The sequence below is a fragment of the Bos indicus genome, chromosome 23 (genome assembly GCF_029378745.1).
Source record: "Bos indicus isolate NIAB-ARS_2022 breed Sahiwal x Tharparkar chromosome 23, NIAB-ARS_B.indTharparkar_mat_pri_1.0, whole genome shotgun sequence".
NCBI classification, from domain to species: Eukaryota; Metazoa; Chordata; class Mammalia; order Artiodactyla; family Bovidae; genus Bos; species Bos indicus.
The window spans coordinates 34,123,563-34,137,624 of NC_091782.1; the positions used below are offsets into that span (position 1 = coordinate 34,123,563).

A 14,062-nucleotide genomic window follows, 5' to 3' on the forward strand; every position below is an offset into this window, starting at 1 on the left:
GATCTGGAAAATAGAATAATGGAAATCAGTAATCAGAGCTGCAAAAAGAAAGAGTTTAAGAGATCTCATGATTTGTTCTACAAGAGTCCCAGAAGAAGAAGAACAAAGAGAGAGGCCAAAAATGTGTATATTTGATAAAATTGTGGCAGAAACCTTTCCAAACCTGAAGAAAGAAATATATCCAGGTATAAGAAGCACAAAGGATTCCAAACAAGATGAACCTAAACAGAGCTACACCAAGACATATTATAATCAAAGTGACAAAAATTAAAGATGAAAAGATAATTCTAAAGGCAGCAAGAGAAAAGCAGTTATATACAAGGGAACCCTTGTAAGACTATTGGCTGATTTCCTGCAGAAACTTTGCAGAAACTTCCTTTTGGTCTCAAAAGGAAGTGGCATGATGTATTTAAAGTGCTGAAAGGGGAAAACCTGCAACCAGGATACTCTACCCTGCAAGATTATCATTTAGAATTGAAGGAGAGAAAACTTCTTAGACAAGCAAAAACTAAGAGAGTTAATCAATACTAAACCTACCCAAAAAGAAATGCTAAAATGTCCTCTCTAAGTGAAAAGAAAAGGCTACAACAAGAAGTAAAAATCTATAGGAAAGCATAAGTCCCACTGGTAAAAGAAAATAGTAAAGGCTGTAGACCAACCACTTAAATAGTCTAGCATGAATATTAAAAGACAAAAAAAAAAAAAAAATGTAAAATCAACTATTAAAAAAGTGAAGGGATAAGCATAAAGATGTAAAATATGAAATTTTAAAAATACAAAGCATGGAGGAAGGGAGTAAAATTGTAGATCTTTTAGAATGCATTTGAACTAAATGACTACCAGTTTAAAACAAGTAGATACAGGTAAACATACATGAGCCTTATAGTAACCACAAATCAGAAACCTACAGTAGATACAGAAGAAAAAAAAAAAAAAAAGCATGTGAGAGAGAGAGAAAGGAACACAGGATACTACTAAAACATCAAACCACAAGGCAATAAACTAAAAATAAAGGAGTAGAAAAGAACTACAGAAACAACCAGGAAACAAGTAATAAAATGGCAATAAGTATATACCTACCAATAATCACTTTAAATGTCAATGGGCTAAATGCTCCAAACAAAAGATACAGGGCAGGTAATTGGGTTAAAAATCAAGACCCATCTGTATGCTGCCTGTAGAGACTCATTTCAGAGTTAAAAGACATATACAGATTGAAAGTGAGGGGATGAGAAAAGATATTTCATGAAAACAGCACAATAAAATGGTGGTAGCAGCACTCGTATTAGACAAAATAGACTTTAAAATAAAATCTGGAACAAAAAAACAAAGGGGATTATATAATGATAAAGGGATCAATACAAGAAGATACAACACTTTCTAACATATATGCAATAGGAGCACCTAAATATATAAAGCAAATATTAACAGACATAAAGGGAGAAATTGACCACAATACAATAACAGTATTAACACATCAGTTACATTAATGGACAGATAATTCAGACAGAAAATCAGTAAGGAAACAGTGGTCATAAATGACACAATAGACCAGCTGGGTTTACAGGACATTTCATCCAGAAACAGCAGAATACACATTGAAAAGTTGCACTTGAAAAGTTCTCCAGAATGGATCACATGTCAGGCTACAAGACAAGTTTCAACAAATTTAACAGGATAGAAAATTATATCAAGCGTTTTTCCCAACCACAATTGTATGAAACTAGAAATCAATTATAAGAAGAAAAAATAGGAAAAACAAACGTGGAGACTAAAGAACATTCTACTTTTTAAAAAAATATGTCAATGAAAAAATCAAAGAGGTAATTGGACAATACCTTGAGGCAAATGAAAATGGAACCACAATACTCCAAAATCTATGAGATGCAGCAAAAGCAATTCTAAGAAAACAATGAAAACACAACTCAAAACCTATGGGATGCAGCCAAAGCAGTTCTAAGAGGGAAGTTTATAGCAATACAATCCTACCTCAAGAAACAAGAAAAACATCTAATAGACAACCTAACTTTACACCTAAAACAACTGGAAAAAGAACAAAAAAAAACCCAAATTAATAGAAGGAATGAAATCATAAAGATCCAAGCAGAAATAAAAAGAAATGAAAGAAACAATGCTAAAGATTAATAAAACTAAAATGTTCTTTGAGAAGATAAAATTGACAAACCTTTGGCCAGACTCACCAAGAAAAAAAGAATCACATCAAAATTAGAAATGAAAAAGGAAAGGTTACAACAGACAATGCAGAATTACAAAGGATTATAAGAAACTATTATGAACAACTATATGGCAATAAAATGGATAACCTGGAAGAAATGGACAGATGGACAGATTCTTAGAAAAGTTCAATCTTCCAAGACTGAATCAGGAAGTAATAGAAATTATCAACAACCCAACTACAAGCACTGAAATTGAAGCTGTGGTCAAAAATCTCCCAAAAAAGAAAATCCCAGGACCAGATGGCTTCACAGAATTCTATCAAACATTTAGAAAAGAGTTAATGTCTACCCTTCTAAAACTGTTTCAAAAAATTTCAAAGGAAGGAACACTTCCAACTCATTCTACAAGGCCACCATCACCCTGATATCAAAACCAGACAAAGACAACACAAAAAAAGAAAACTACAGGCCAATGTCAGTGATGAACATAGATATAAAAATCCTCAACAAAATTTTGGCAAACAGAATTCAGCAACACATAAAAAAGCTCATACACCATAATCAAATCCATGGGTTTATTCCAGGGATGCAAGGATTATTCAAAATATGCAAATCAATCAATGCGATACACCACATTAACAAATTGAAGGATTAAAAACCATATGAAAATAGATGCAGAAAAAGCCTTTGAAAAAACTCAGCACCCATTTATGATTAAAACTCTTCAAAAAATGGGCATAGAAGGAACCTGCCTCAACATAGTAAAGGCCATTTATGATAGTATTGTAGCAGTAGTGAAAGTCACTCAGTCGTGTCCAACTCTTGCGACCCCATGGACTGTAGCCCACCAGGTTCCTCTGTCCATGGAATTCTCCAGGCAAGAATACTGGAGTGGGTTGCTATTTCCTTCTCCAGGGGATCTTTCTGATCCAAGAATCAAATCCATGTCTCCTGCATTGCAGGCAGATTCTTTACCAACTGAGCTAGGAGAGAAGCCCTATATATGATAAGCCTATAGCAAACATTATTCTCAATGGTGGAAAACTGAAAGCATTCTCCCTAAAATCAGAAACAAGACAAGGGTGTCCACTTTCACCACTATTTTTCAACATAGTTCTGGAAGTCCTAGCTACAGCAATCAGAGAAGAAAAAGAAAAGGAATCCAGATTGGAAAAGAAGAAGTAAATCTCTCACTGTTTGCAGATGACATAGAAAACCCTAAAGATAGTATCAGAAAATACTAGAGCTAATCAGTGAATTTAGCAAAGTTGCAGGATACAAAATCAATGCACAGAAATCATTTGCATTTTTATATACTAACAATGAAAATTAGAGAAATTAAGGAAAAAATCCTATTCACCATTGCAACAAAAAGATATCTAGGAATAAACTTACCTAAGGAGAAAAAAGAACTGTACACAGAAAATTATAAGACACTAATGAAAGAAATCAAAGATGACATAAACTGATGGAGAGATATTCCATGTTCCTGGATAGGAAGAATCAACATTGTGAAAATGACTATACTACCAAACACAATCTACAGATTTAGTGCGATCCCTATCAAATTGCCAATGACATTTTTCACAGAACTAGAACAAAAAATTTCACAATTCATATGGAAACACAAAAGACCCCTAATAGCCAAAGAAGTCTTGAGAAAGAAGAATGGAGCTGGAGGAAATCAACTTTCCTGAGTTCAGATTATACTACAAAGCTACAGTCATCAAGACAGTAGGGTACTGGCACAAAAACAGAAATATAGACCAATGGAACAAGATAGAAAGCCCAGAAATAAACCCATGCACCTATGGGTACCTTATTTTTGACAAAGGAGTCAAGAACATACAATGGGGCAAAGACAGCCTCTTTAATAAATGGTGCTGGGAAAACTAGACCGCTATATGTAAAAGAATGAAATTAGAACACGTCCTAACACCATACACAAAGGTAAACTCAAAATGGATTAAAGACCTAAATGTAAACCAGAAACTAGAAAACTACTAGAGGAAAACATAGGCAGAAGACTTGATGGCATAAATCAAAGCAAGATCCTCTATGACCCACCTCCTAGAGTAATGGAAATAAAAACAAAAGTAAACAAGTGGGACCTGATTAAACGTAAAAGCTTTTGCACAGCAAAGGAAACTATAAGCAAGGTGAAAAGACAACCCTCAGAATGGGAGAAAACAATAGCAAATGAAACAACTGACAAAGGATTAATTTCCAAAATATACAAGCAGCTCATATAACTCAATGCCAGAAAAACAAACAACCCAGTCAAAAAGTGGGGGAAACACCTAAACAGACATTTCTCCAAAGAAGACAAACAGATGGCTAACAAACCCATGGAAAGATGCTTAACATCACTCATTATTAGAGAAATGCAAATCAAAACTACAATGAGATCACCTCACACCAGTCAAAATGGCCATCATCAAAAAGTCTGCAAACAATAAATGCTGGAGAGGGTGTGGAGAAAAGGGAATGCTCTTGCACTGTTGGTGGGAATGTAAATTGATACAGCCACTATGGAAGACGGTATGGAGATTCCTTAAAAAACTAGGAATAAAACCACCATATGACCCAGCAATCCCACTCCTAGGAATATACCCTCAGGAAACCAAAATTGAAAAAGACACATGTATCCCATTGTTCATTGCAGCACTACTTACAATAGCTATAACATGGAAGCAGCCTAGATGCCCATCAACAGATGAATGGATAAAGAAGTTGTAGTACATATACACAATGGAATATTGCTGCTGCTGCTAAGTCGCTTCAGTCGTGTCCGACTCTGTGCGACCCCATAGACAGCAGCCCACCAGGCTGCCCTGTCCCTGGGATTCTCCAGGCAAGAACACTGGAGTGGGTTGCCATTTCCTTCTCCAATGCATGAAAGTGAAAAGTGAAAGTGAAGTCGCTCAGTCGTGTTTGACTCTTAGCAACCTCATGGACTGCAGCCTACCAGGCTCCTCAGTCCATGGGATTTTCCAGGCAAGAGTACTGGAGTGGGGTGCCATTGCCTTCTCTGAATGGAATATTACTCAGCCATAAAAAGGAACACCTTTGAGTCAGTTCTAATGAGGTGAATGAACCTAGAACCTATTACACAGAGTGAAGTAAGTCAGAAAGAGAAAGATAAATATCGTATTCTAATGCACATATACAGAATCTAGAAAAATGGTACTGAAGAATTTCCTTACAGGGCAGCAATGGAGAAACAGAGGATAGACTTATGGACATGGGGAGAAGGGAGGAGAGGGTGAGATGTATGGAAAGAGTAACATGGAAACTTACATTACCTTATGTAAAATACATAGCCAACGGAAATTTGCTGTATGGCTCAGGAAACTCAAACCCGGGCTCTGTATCAACCTAGAGGGATGGGATGGGGAGGGAGATGGGAGGGAGGTTCAAAAGGGAGGGGATATATGTATACCTATGGCTGATTCATGTTGAGATTTGACAGAAAACAATAAAATTATGTAAAGCATTTATCCTTCAAGGGAAAAAAAATAGTTCTAAGAGCAAAGTTTATGGCAATACAGGCCTTTCTCAAGAAAAATCTCAAAATCTGGTATTTGAAACAACAAAAAGTGTCCAGAGTCAGCAGAAGGAAGGAAATTATAAAAATAAAAAAAGGAAATAAAATATAGATCAGAAATAAATAGCTATAGAAAAGACCTGTGAAACCAAAAGTTGGTTTTTCCAAAGGATAAAGAGCCAAGATTACCAAGAAGAAAAGAGAGAGGACCCAAATAAAATAAGAAATCAAAGAGGAAAAATAACACTCAATACCATAAATACAAAAAAAAAATGAATACAATGAACAGTTATATGCCAACAATGTGGAAAATCTAGAAGAAATAGATACATTTCTAGAAACATACATGACTGAACCAGGAATAGACAATCTGAACAGACCAATGATGAAATTGAATTTGTAATTAAAATAATAAATTCCAAGTAACAAAAGTCCAGGACAAAATGGCTTCACAGGGGCGTTCTATCAAACATATGAAGAAGAGCTCATGCCTACCTTTTTCAAACTATTCAAAAAAAAATGGAAGTGGGGGGGAACACTCCCAAATTCATCCTATGAGGTCACCATTACCCTATACCAAAACCAGATAAAGACCCTACAATAAAAGAAAATTACAGGCCAGTATCCTGATTAATATAGAAGAAAATACCCTAAACAAAATATTAACATACCAAATTTGATGATATATAAAAAGAATCATACCCAATGATCAAGTAAGATTTATTCCAGGAATACAAGGATGGGTCAGTATTCACAAATAAATCAATGTGAGACATCATGTTAACAAAAGGAATGGTAAAAATCACATAATCAATAGATGCAGAATAAAAGCATTTGACAGTTTAATAGCCATTCATGATAAAAATTCTCATCAAAATTGGGACATATCTCAATCGAAGGCTGAGAAAACAGGGCAGTTTGGGGACAGGAATGAGAGTAAGATTTTTCACCATATCTTTTTATATATTTTTGTAAATGTTATAATTTCAATTCCTAAATCAAAATGTTATTAAAGAAAATGCAAAATCCTTTGTTGTACATAATCTAGACAATGAAAAGGATCTCACTGTCAAATGGTCCAAGATGTTTATTTTACAAATGAGTAAACCAAAGCCTGGAGAAGGAAATGGCAACCCACTCCAGTATTCTGGCCTGGGAAATTCCATGGACAGAGGAGCCTTCCCAACTATAGTCCATGAGGTGGCAAAGAGTCAGGCACAACAAAGAGTGGGCAAAGAGTTCTAGTGACAAAAACAATAGCAAACCAGGATCATCAAGGTTAAGAGAAAAATACCCTGGGACCAATGGGACTCAAGACCTCTTGATTTCTCAAGCTGGGGAAACCCTACTGTCTGTCTCAACTTGCCCTTCTAATCATTCCCTCATTACCCTGTTCCTCAGCCTTGGCTTCTGAGATTAAAGAGCCTACCCCACTTCACACCAGGGACCAGTCACTTCCAACAGTCGGCCTCAGGGTGTCTAGCTCTCAGCACTGGCATCCTGCTAGTCTAGACCTCCTGTCTCCTGATTCCTTTGCCTAGCATTCTGGTATCAATTACCTGCTGCTGGCCCCCACTTCCTCCTTTGGGAAGACCCATAGCTACTCTGTCCTTAGGCTTTCTGATCTCAGTACCTCCAGACTGTTTGCATGTATGCTCTCTAGACTCTGACCTTGGGAAAGGTCAGTTCTTTGTTGACCATTTAGCATGGTTTCACCAGATGAGCCCCACTTTTTGTACAAAGGATAAGAATGAAACACTAATTCAGTGACCTAGTGAAGTATCACTAACAAGCTAGAAGATGATACACCCTTTACCACTTTCAAGACACTCAGATGGCAGAATTGATAGGCTCTTTTCAGCCATTCAGAGCATCTGTTCACTTTGTGAAAATGTGTACAGAAAAAGAAAATGTGTACATATTGTATAGACAGCTGTACACATGTGCAGTTTTCACACTTTTCTTTATATATGTTACACTGGAATAAAATGTTTTTCTAAAAAAACATTTTCCACAAGTTTTTGGTACAAGTCCTATTTGGAACTTTATGTCCTTTTAATGTCATAACATTGTTTATGCTTCTCTGTCACAGTCTTCTCAGAGGCAAATTTTTATTGTTTTATCACTTATGCTGCCAGCAGAATGTCTTGTTTGCAAATGTTGATTGGATTGAACATAAAAATTTCTGCATAGGTCCCTTAAAAAATATGCTGTTCTATGAATGCCAAGTTGACCTAGAGCCATACCATTCTGCGCCCAATAAGCAGTAGGACACATTGAGTTGAATCAGAATTCAAGTGAATCAGGTATCATTTCCTCCATGAAGACCCTTGGCCTAAACTTGTGACTGTAGGAGAGAGAAGAAGGGATTATATATAAAGCAACAGAAGAACAGAATGAGTTTTCTCCATACTTACATCTCTGATATTAGCTTGAAGTACAGAGGTGATGAATGTTGGTAAGAATGACGTCAGGACAAAAAAATGCCAGTAATCACTGAAGTAAAAGATGAGAATGCTCCAAAGTGGTAGTGATTTGATCATAGCTTTAGTGGGAAGAGACCAGCCTGGTGGAGAACCCTGGAAGAAAGTACATGTCAATATCAGATATGTATCTGAAGATCAAAGCTCTGCTCTACTGAAGTCTTCACCACTGAGACATCCAGACAGACATGGGGAAATGGCAGAGGAGTTCCCCAGTGTACCTCTTGAGCCAGTGAACAGACGATATATTCCTTCTCTTTAGTGCTAATAAATGGATGACTCACAGGGTCATCATAAATGACAGCAAACCAGAGAAAAGAACAGACACAGCCAATTCCACCTTTAAAAGGAAAAAAAAAAAAAAGGTTCTACTTAGCACAGAATTGGACTTCTATCAGTTTGATTCTGCCTTGAGATGATTCCTGTGGTTAGCACAATGGCCCCATACTCCCCTCCTTCCTGCACGTATCCCTTACATAGGCTTATCATAGATTGAGGGTACTTCCTTACCACTTGACTTTTGTCTTGGCCATGTAACTTGCTTTTACCAGTGGCATGGGGCAATTCAGAGGCTAGGCTTTAAGAAGCACTGCATTTTTTCACTTGTCCTCTTGTGCCTTAGCCATTGGCATGGGAAGAACATGCTCCAGCTCGTCCACTCTCTAACGCAGATGAGAGACACAGAGAGCAGACCTGCCGAGCTGTCCCACAAAACTAAGAGACTAAGTGCTGGTTGTTTAAAATCCCTGAGTTTGGGGAGGTTTTGAAATGCACCAGTAGTAAGGCTGTACATTGCTGCTAAAAGTTATTAGTGTGTTCGACCCATGTGCTTGAAAATGCCCTCACTGTTGAAGTTACCAGTCGGCATCCCCCCTGCTAGTCACGCTTCACGAAGTTTATGTTTTATTAAATCTTTTCTTGTTTCTCTCTAACACCTAATGGTTAGCAGCAGTATATACAGTATATGCAGCTGATTGCCCAGGTAATTTCTGGATATAGAATGAAATTAATCCTCAGCAAAGAAATTGTTTAATATATACATTATTACAGTGTTGGACAACTCAACTTTATTAGTATTGAGTGGAAACATTCATTCCCTTTTTAGAATCTTCTTCTCTTCACTTGTTAGCTTGTTGTTTATACAGTCCTTCCCAAATATAGAACAGCCACCATATACCAGGCATTTTGCTACATGTTGAGAATATGAGTATAAAGACATGATAATGTCATCAAGGAACTTAAAAGCAAGAGGGGAGGGGAGTGAGAGAGATGAAAATTAGCACTGTTGCACGTTGAGGATGGAGGATGTTAACATTGATTCAGTAATATTTAGTGAGTTCTTATTTTGTGTATATTATTTACCTTTTCCCAAAACCAGTAGCACAGTAAGCCTCTCTCATTCCCTGAAAATTTTGTAACCTGCCCTTCTGAAAGTTTCCATGACAGAGTCTTTGAAGGCTGATATGCTATAGTATAGTAAACAATCTTCATACACTTTTATTCTCAGCAGAATTACTGACCTGATGTTATAAGAATCCTGGATCTAAGACTATTATACTCTAATGAAAACACCAATGAGACCAGTAAGTTCCACTGGAATCAGGCAGTTTGCAGATGGGATTCCGGAGAATGTTTCAAAAATCAAACAAACACAAAGATTAGCTGAAAGCTTTTGGGAAGATTTCACACAGAGCTGGGTAAAGGCAAACTTGTATGGTAGAATGTCACCTCTGGAACACTGTGATCTTCAGAAACTTTCCCAACATCTCTATATGATTGTTCATTCCTGAGCCTCACATGATCTGCTCTGTCCTGCAGCCTCTACTGATTGACTCTCTACTCCAATCAGTATTTTACCTAAGATGACATCATATTGGGTTTCCCAGGTGGCAGAGATAAAGAATCTGCCTGCCAATGCAGGAGACACGGAGTTTAACCCCTGTCGGGCAGATCCCCTAGAGAAGGAAATGACAACCCACTCTTGTATTCTTGCCTGGGAAATCCCATGGATAGAGGAGCCTGGCAGGCTACAGTCCATGGGGTCATAAAGAGTCTGACACACCTGAGGATGCACGAAGGTCAAATTCCCATAATTTTCTGGTTGTAATAATAGAAATTTAAAAGAATGTATTGAATACATTTTTGTTGTTTAGTTGCTAAGTCGTGTTCGACTCTTTTGCAACTCCATGGACTGTAGCCCACCGGGCTCCTCTGTCCATGGAATTTCCCAAGCAGGAATACTGGAATGGGTTGCCATTTTCTTCTCCAGGGGATCTTCCTGATCCAAGGATTGAACCCATGTCTCCTGCATTGGCAGGCAGATTCTTTACCACTGAACAACTGAGGAAGCATTAAATAAACAGCATAACTAAAAATATAATCTCACTAAGATTACATATGCAGCATTTTATGAAAGAAATCCCTCTGAGGTCCTTTGTGGGTTCAATTTAGAAGCAGGAAGGAACATTATGATGCCTTTAAACTCATCAGGTTATTCTAGCTCTACACTCAGGATATTAAAACTTAAATGTCACTTGCAAGATTCACCACATGATTAGCTCTGAACATTATCTACTAGGATTTGGTTAACCATAGATGACCTACATCACAGAAATGTCCAGCAGTCTCAGTCATAAAACAAAATTCTGAGATTTGAAAAGCACAAACTCACCAAAGATATAGAAGACACAAGGCCATCCTATAGTCTGGCAGAGGTAACCGCCGACAAGGAAGATGATGAAGCAGCCCAGCACTGACCCTAAATAGAAGATGTGAGGATGTTCTGGGTGAGAAGGTCAGACTCGAGACTCTATGTGCTTCCTATAGACCAATGTCAATACAAAGCTAAGCTATAACCCAGGCTACCTAAGTTAGATTCTGCTCCTTCACTCAGTAGCTGTGTGATTCTGGAAAAGTCATCAGTCTGTTTGTGTCTCTTATTCCCTTATGTGTGAAATGGAAAATAATTATATGTTACTGAGTTGCAAAATTGCTTTGAGACTAAAATGAAATTAAAAGCACTTGCAAGAATGTTTGGTGCCCAGGAAGCATTTGGTTATGATCAAGAAAGATATGATAGTTTAGGTTAGCTTCCTGTAAAGCAGGGAGACAGAGTACTTAGGGTGTAAGGTTTGGCTTCTTTTGATAGGCTGTGGCAGAGTACACTTGGACAGAGCATAGTGAAAGTTGCTAAAAAGTCATGTCCAACTCTGTCCAGTCCACCCAATGCTGTGTAGGTGTCTGACTCTTTGCAACCCCATGGACTATACAGTCCATGGAATTCTCTAGGCCAGAATACCAGAGTGTGTAGCCTTTCCCTTCTTCAGGGGATCTTCCCAACCCAGGGATCGAACCCAGGTCTCCCACATTGCAGGCAGATTCTTTACCAGCTTAGCCACAAGAGACAGAGTATACAAGGTGATAATTACGGTATCAATTACCTGCTACAGCAATGGTGATGAGTTGACTCCTTTCTTGTGGTGGAGCCCATCTAGCCCAGATTGAATACTGACTTGTTAATAACACAACCTGAAACAAAAAGTTAATTCTTGGCTATCTGAGGTCATTTTAGAACCTAATTCTATGTGTACTTAGAAAAGGTCCTGGTACCTGAACTATGCCTTGGATGACCCGTAGGACAATGAGCACAGTCACTCCAGTATCAGCTGCTAGTGGAGTGAAGAGGGCCAGGACTGAGGTAATAAACATGCAGGTACCAGACAAATACCTGGTTCCAAATACTTCAGCCATATAGCTACTGGGAATTGGAGCCAAGAATGAGCCGTAGTTGAGTGAGCTGAGGATGACCCCCTGAATTTCAGGACTCCAGTCATACACAGCAGCCTAGATGACAAAGAGAAACTCACTGTTTGACTGGAGACTCAACAGTTTTTATCATGAGGACTTAAGATACAAGAAAATGATTGGCAGTTCTCTTTCCTTTTACCTCTCTCCAATTCCTCAATCTACCAATTTTATCAGTAAAACCTATGCCCAATATACTGTTTCCCTTACTCACTTTCCCCAGCTACACAATTAAGTGAGAACCTGTAAAGAAAGAAAACTTACAAAGAAGAAGGCATTACAGGCAAGGTAATAAAAAAACATGTGAAGAAAGAGAAAATAGACATAAATCTGTAGAACTTACTTTTTGGTGATTTTCATCATTGTAGGGGAAGAATTTACTTCCACTAAATGCTAAAGATCTGTTCCTTTCATTCTAACTATAATCCTTAGGTACACTTATAGACACTAGTATAAAATCTCAGATGCATATTATGCTTTTGTATAATACGGTTCTTTGAACATAGTATATCTTAGCACATAACTCTTTAGGTCAAAACATTTGAGTCAAAGAAAGGATCCATAGTTTCATTAAACTTACCACTGCCTTAGATTCGTTCAGAGTTTCATTCCAGTTGTCCTGGGAGTCAACGGGTGGCCTCTCTGTGGAGGCATTGGGTGAACTGGGCAGAGCTGTGTTGTTCACCATAACTGGCAAGGCAATGCTCATGTTCATTTGTTGGGTGGAAATCGAAAGATTACACAGATGCAGGATAAGGGCTAGCCCATGTCGAACTGAACAAAAGCCTGAGACAAGAGGTACAGAAAGTCTTACAAAAGGGTGCTTTGTCCCACCCTTCCTAAGTCTGGATGTGGAAGAAGATTGCAGTCCATCTGTGAAGCAGAAATGCAGAGAGAGCAGAAGTGACTCTGTCGGTGTTCAGCAAACACCTGTACCCCTTGGAGTACGGGGGTGGGGAGTGGATAACTCCATCAGAACCATTATTTAAGCAGAGACTTGAAGAATATATGGAATTGGCCAGAGCAAACAAAAGAAAGAGTTTCCCAGTCAGTGTCCTGGCATGTGCTGATGAGAGCAGAAATAGAAAGAAGTAGACTTAGGGAAAGAATTAGCTGAAAGTTGTGATTGATTGGATATGGATAGTAAGAGAGAATTTGTTGGAAATGATTCCCAAGTGCCCCACTTGGACAGCTGTGATGGCTTTCAGTACCAAATGTAACCAGGAACATGGTAGATTAATATGTCCGGGGGCTGAGAAGAAATGAGATTTGAAAGGAAGGTTAGTTAGACCATAGATGTATTTAAACATTATCTTGGTACTATAATCCAGGCTTGCACATAATTTGCCGGTGATCCATGAGAACTCTGAGGTTATCCCTGGGGTTGAGTCCAGATACATTAGTTTGACAACAGCTGATAGAATTGATTCACTATCCCTGGAGAGAAATCCCAGAGGCATGATGTGTGATCACTGTCCTTGGGGCAGGTGGATGCCCCATTTCCTGGCTCCTGCAAGGGAGCAAACAGTTGGGGTGGCCAGCACTGTCCCCAGTTGTGTAGCAATACTCTTGTTAGGTTCCAGGAATTGACAGATCCCCACCTTTGGTTTAACTCTGGCAGCATTTAGTTGAAACTCTCCCCTCCCCCATCCACAAAATTTATACTAGAATTTTGATCAATATCATATTGATATGGCAGATTAAGAGGGATTGCTGTATTTATAGTATTGCCTTCTCTTAGCCCACAGCAGAGATGGCTCCCCATGTATTCAAGCTCTTTTCTTTGTGCTAAGGTAGAATTTTATAATTAATCTTTAGTTAAGTCACAAGCTTTTTTAAAATACTTTTCTGTAGTTTCTTAACTGAGTCATTTTCCCCTGTCATTTTCACCCTTTCCCACTTAGATTTAGACAAGAAAATCAAACACATACAGAGGTTATGTACAAAAAAATGGGAAAAAATAGATGATTGTTTTTGCCATTTTATTCTCTTGCATAATTTTATTCACTGGCAGTTTCTAAACACCAGTAAATAGGAATGGTGAAAATGGG

General features: G+C 38.1%; 2 protein-coding genes across 36 annotated transcripts in view; one reads left to right on the forward strand and one right to left on the reverse strand.

Annotated features, from left to right (window-relative positions):
* SLC17A1 (solute carrier family 17 member 1) overlaps positions 1 to 14,062 on the forward strand; it is a 247,276-nt gene that overhangs the window by 54,924 nt on the left and 178,290 nt on the right. The window lies entirely within an intron of this gene.
* Positions 1 to 14,062, reverse strand: part of SLC17A4 (solute carrier family 17 member 4) — a 34,185-nt gene that overhangs the window by 5,385 nt on the left and 14,738 nt on the right. For 4 of the 8 annotated variants that reach the window (XM_019985900.2, XM_019985902.2, XM_019985901.2 and 1 more), the window contains 6 exons: positions 12,592 to 12,797; positions 11,817 to 12,050; positions 11,648 to 11,735; positions 10,879 to 10,965; positions 8,429 to 8,547; positions 8,142 to 8,303 (listed from right to left, as the gene is read on the reverse strand). In XM_019985900.2, coding sequence (XP_019841459.2) covers positions 8,142 to 8,303; positions 8,429 to 8,547; positions 10,879 to 10,965; positions 11,648 to 11,735; positions 11,817 to 12,050; positions 12,592 to 12,797 — 896 coding nt within the window. Of the gene's footprint in view, positions 1 to 8,141; positions 8,304 to 8,428; positions 8,548 to 10,878; positions 10,966 to 11,647; positions 11,736 to 11,816; positions 12,051 to 12,591; positions 13,264 to 14,062 lie in introns of all 8 variants that reach the window. The other 4 variants (XM_070777589.1, XM_070777590.1, XM_070777591.1 and 1 more) reach the window with 2 other exon arrangements.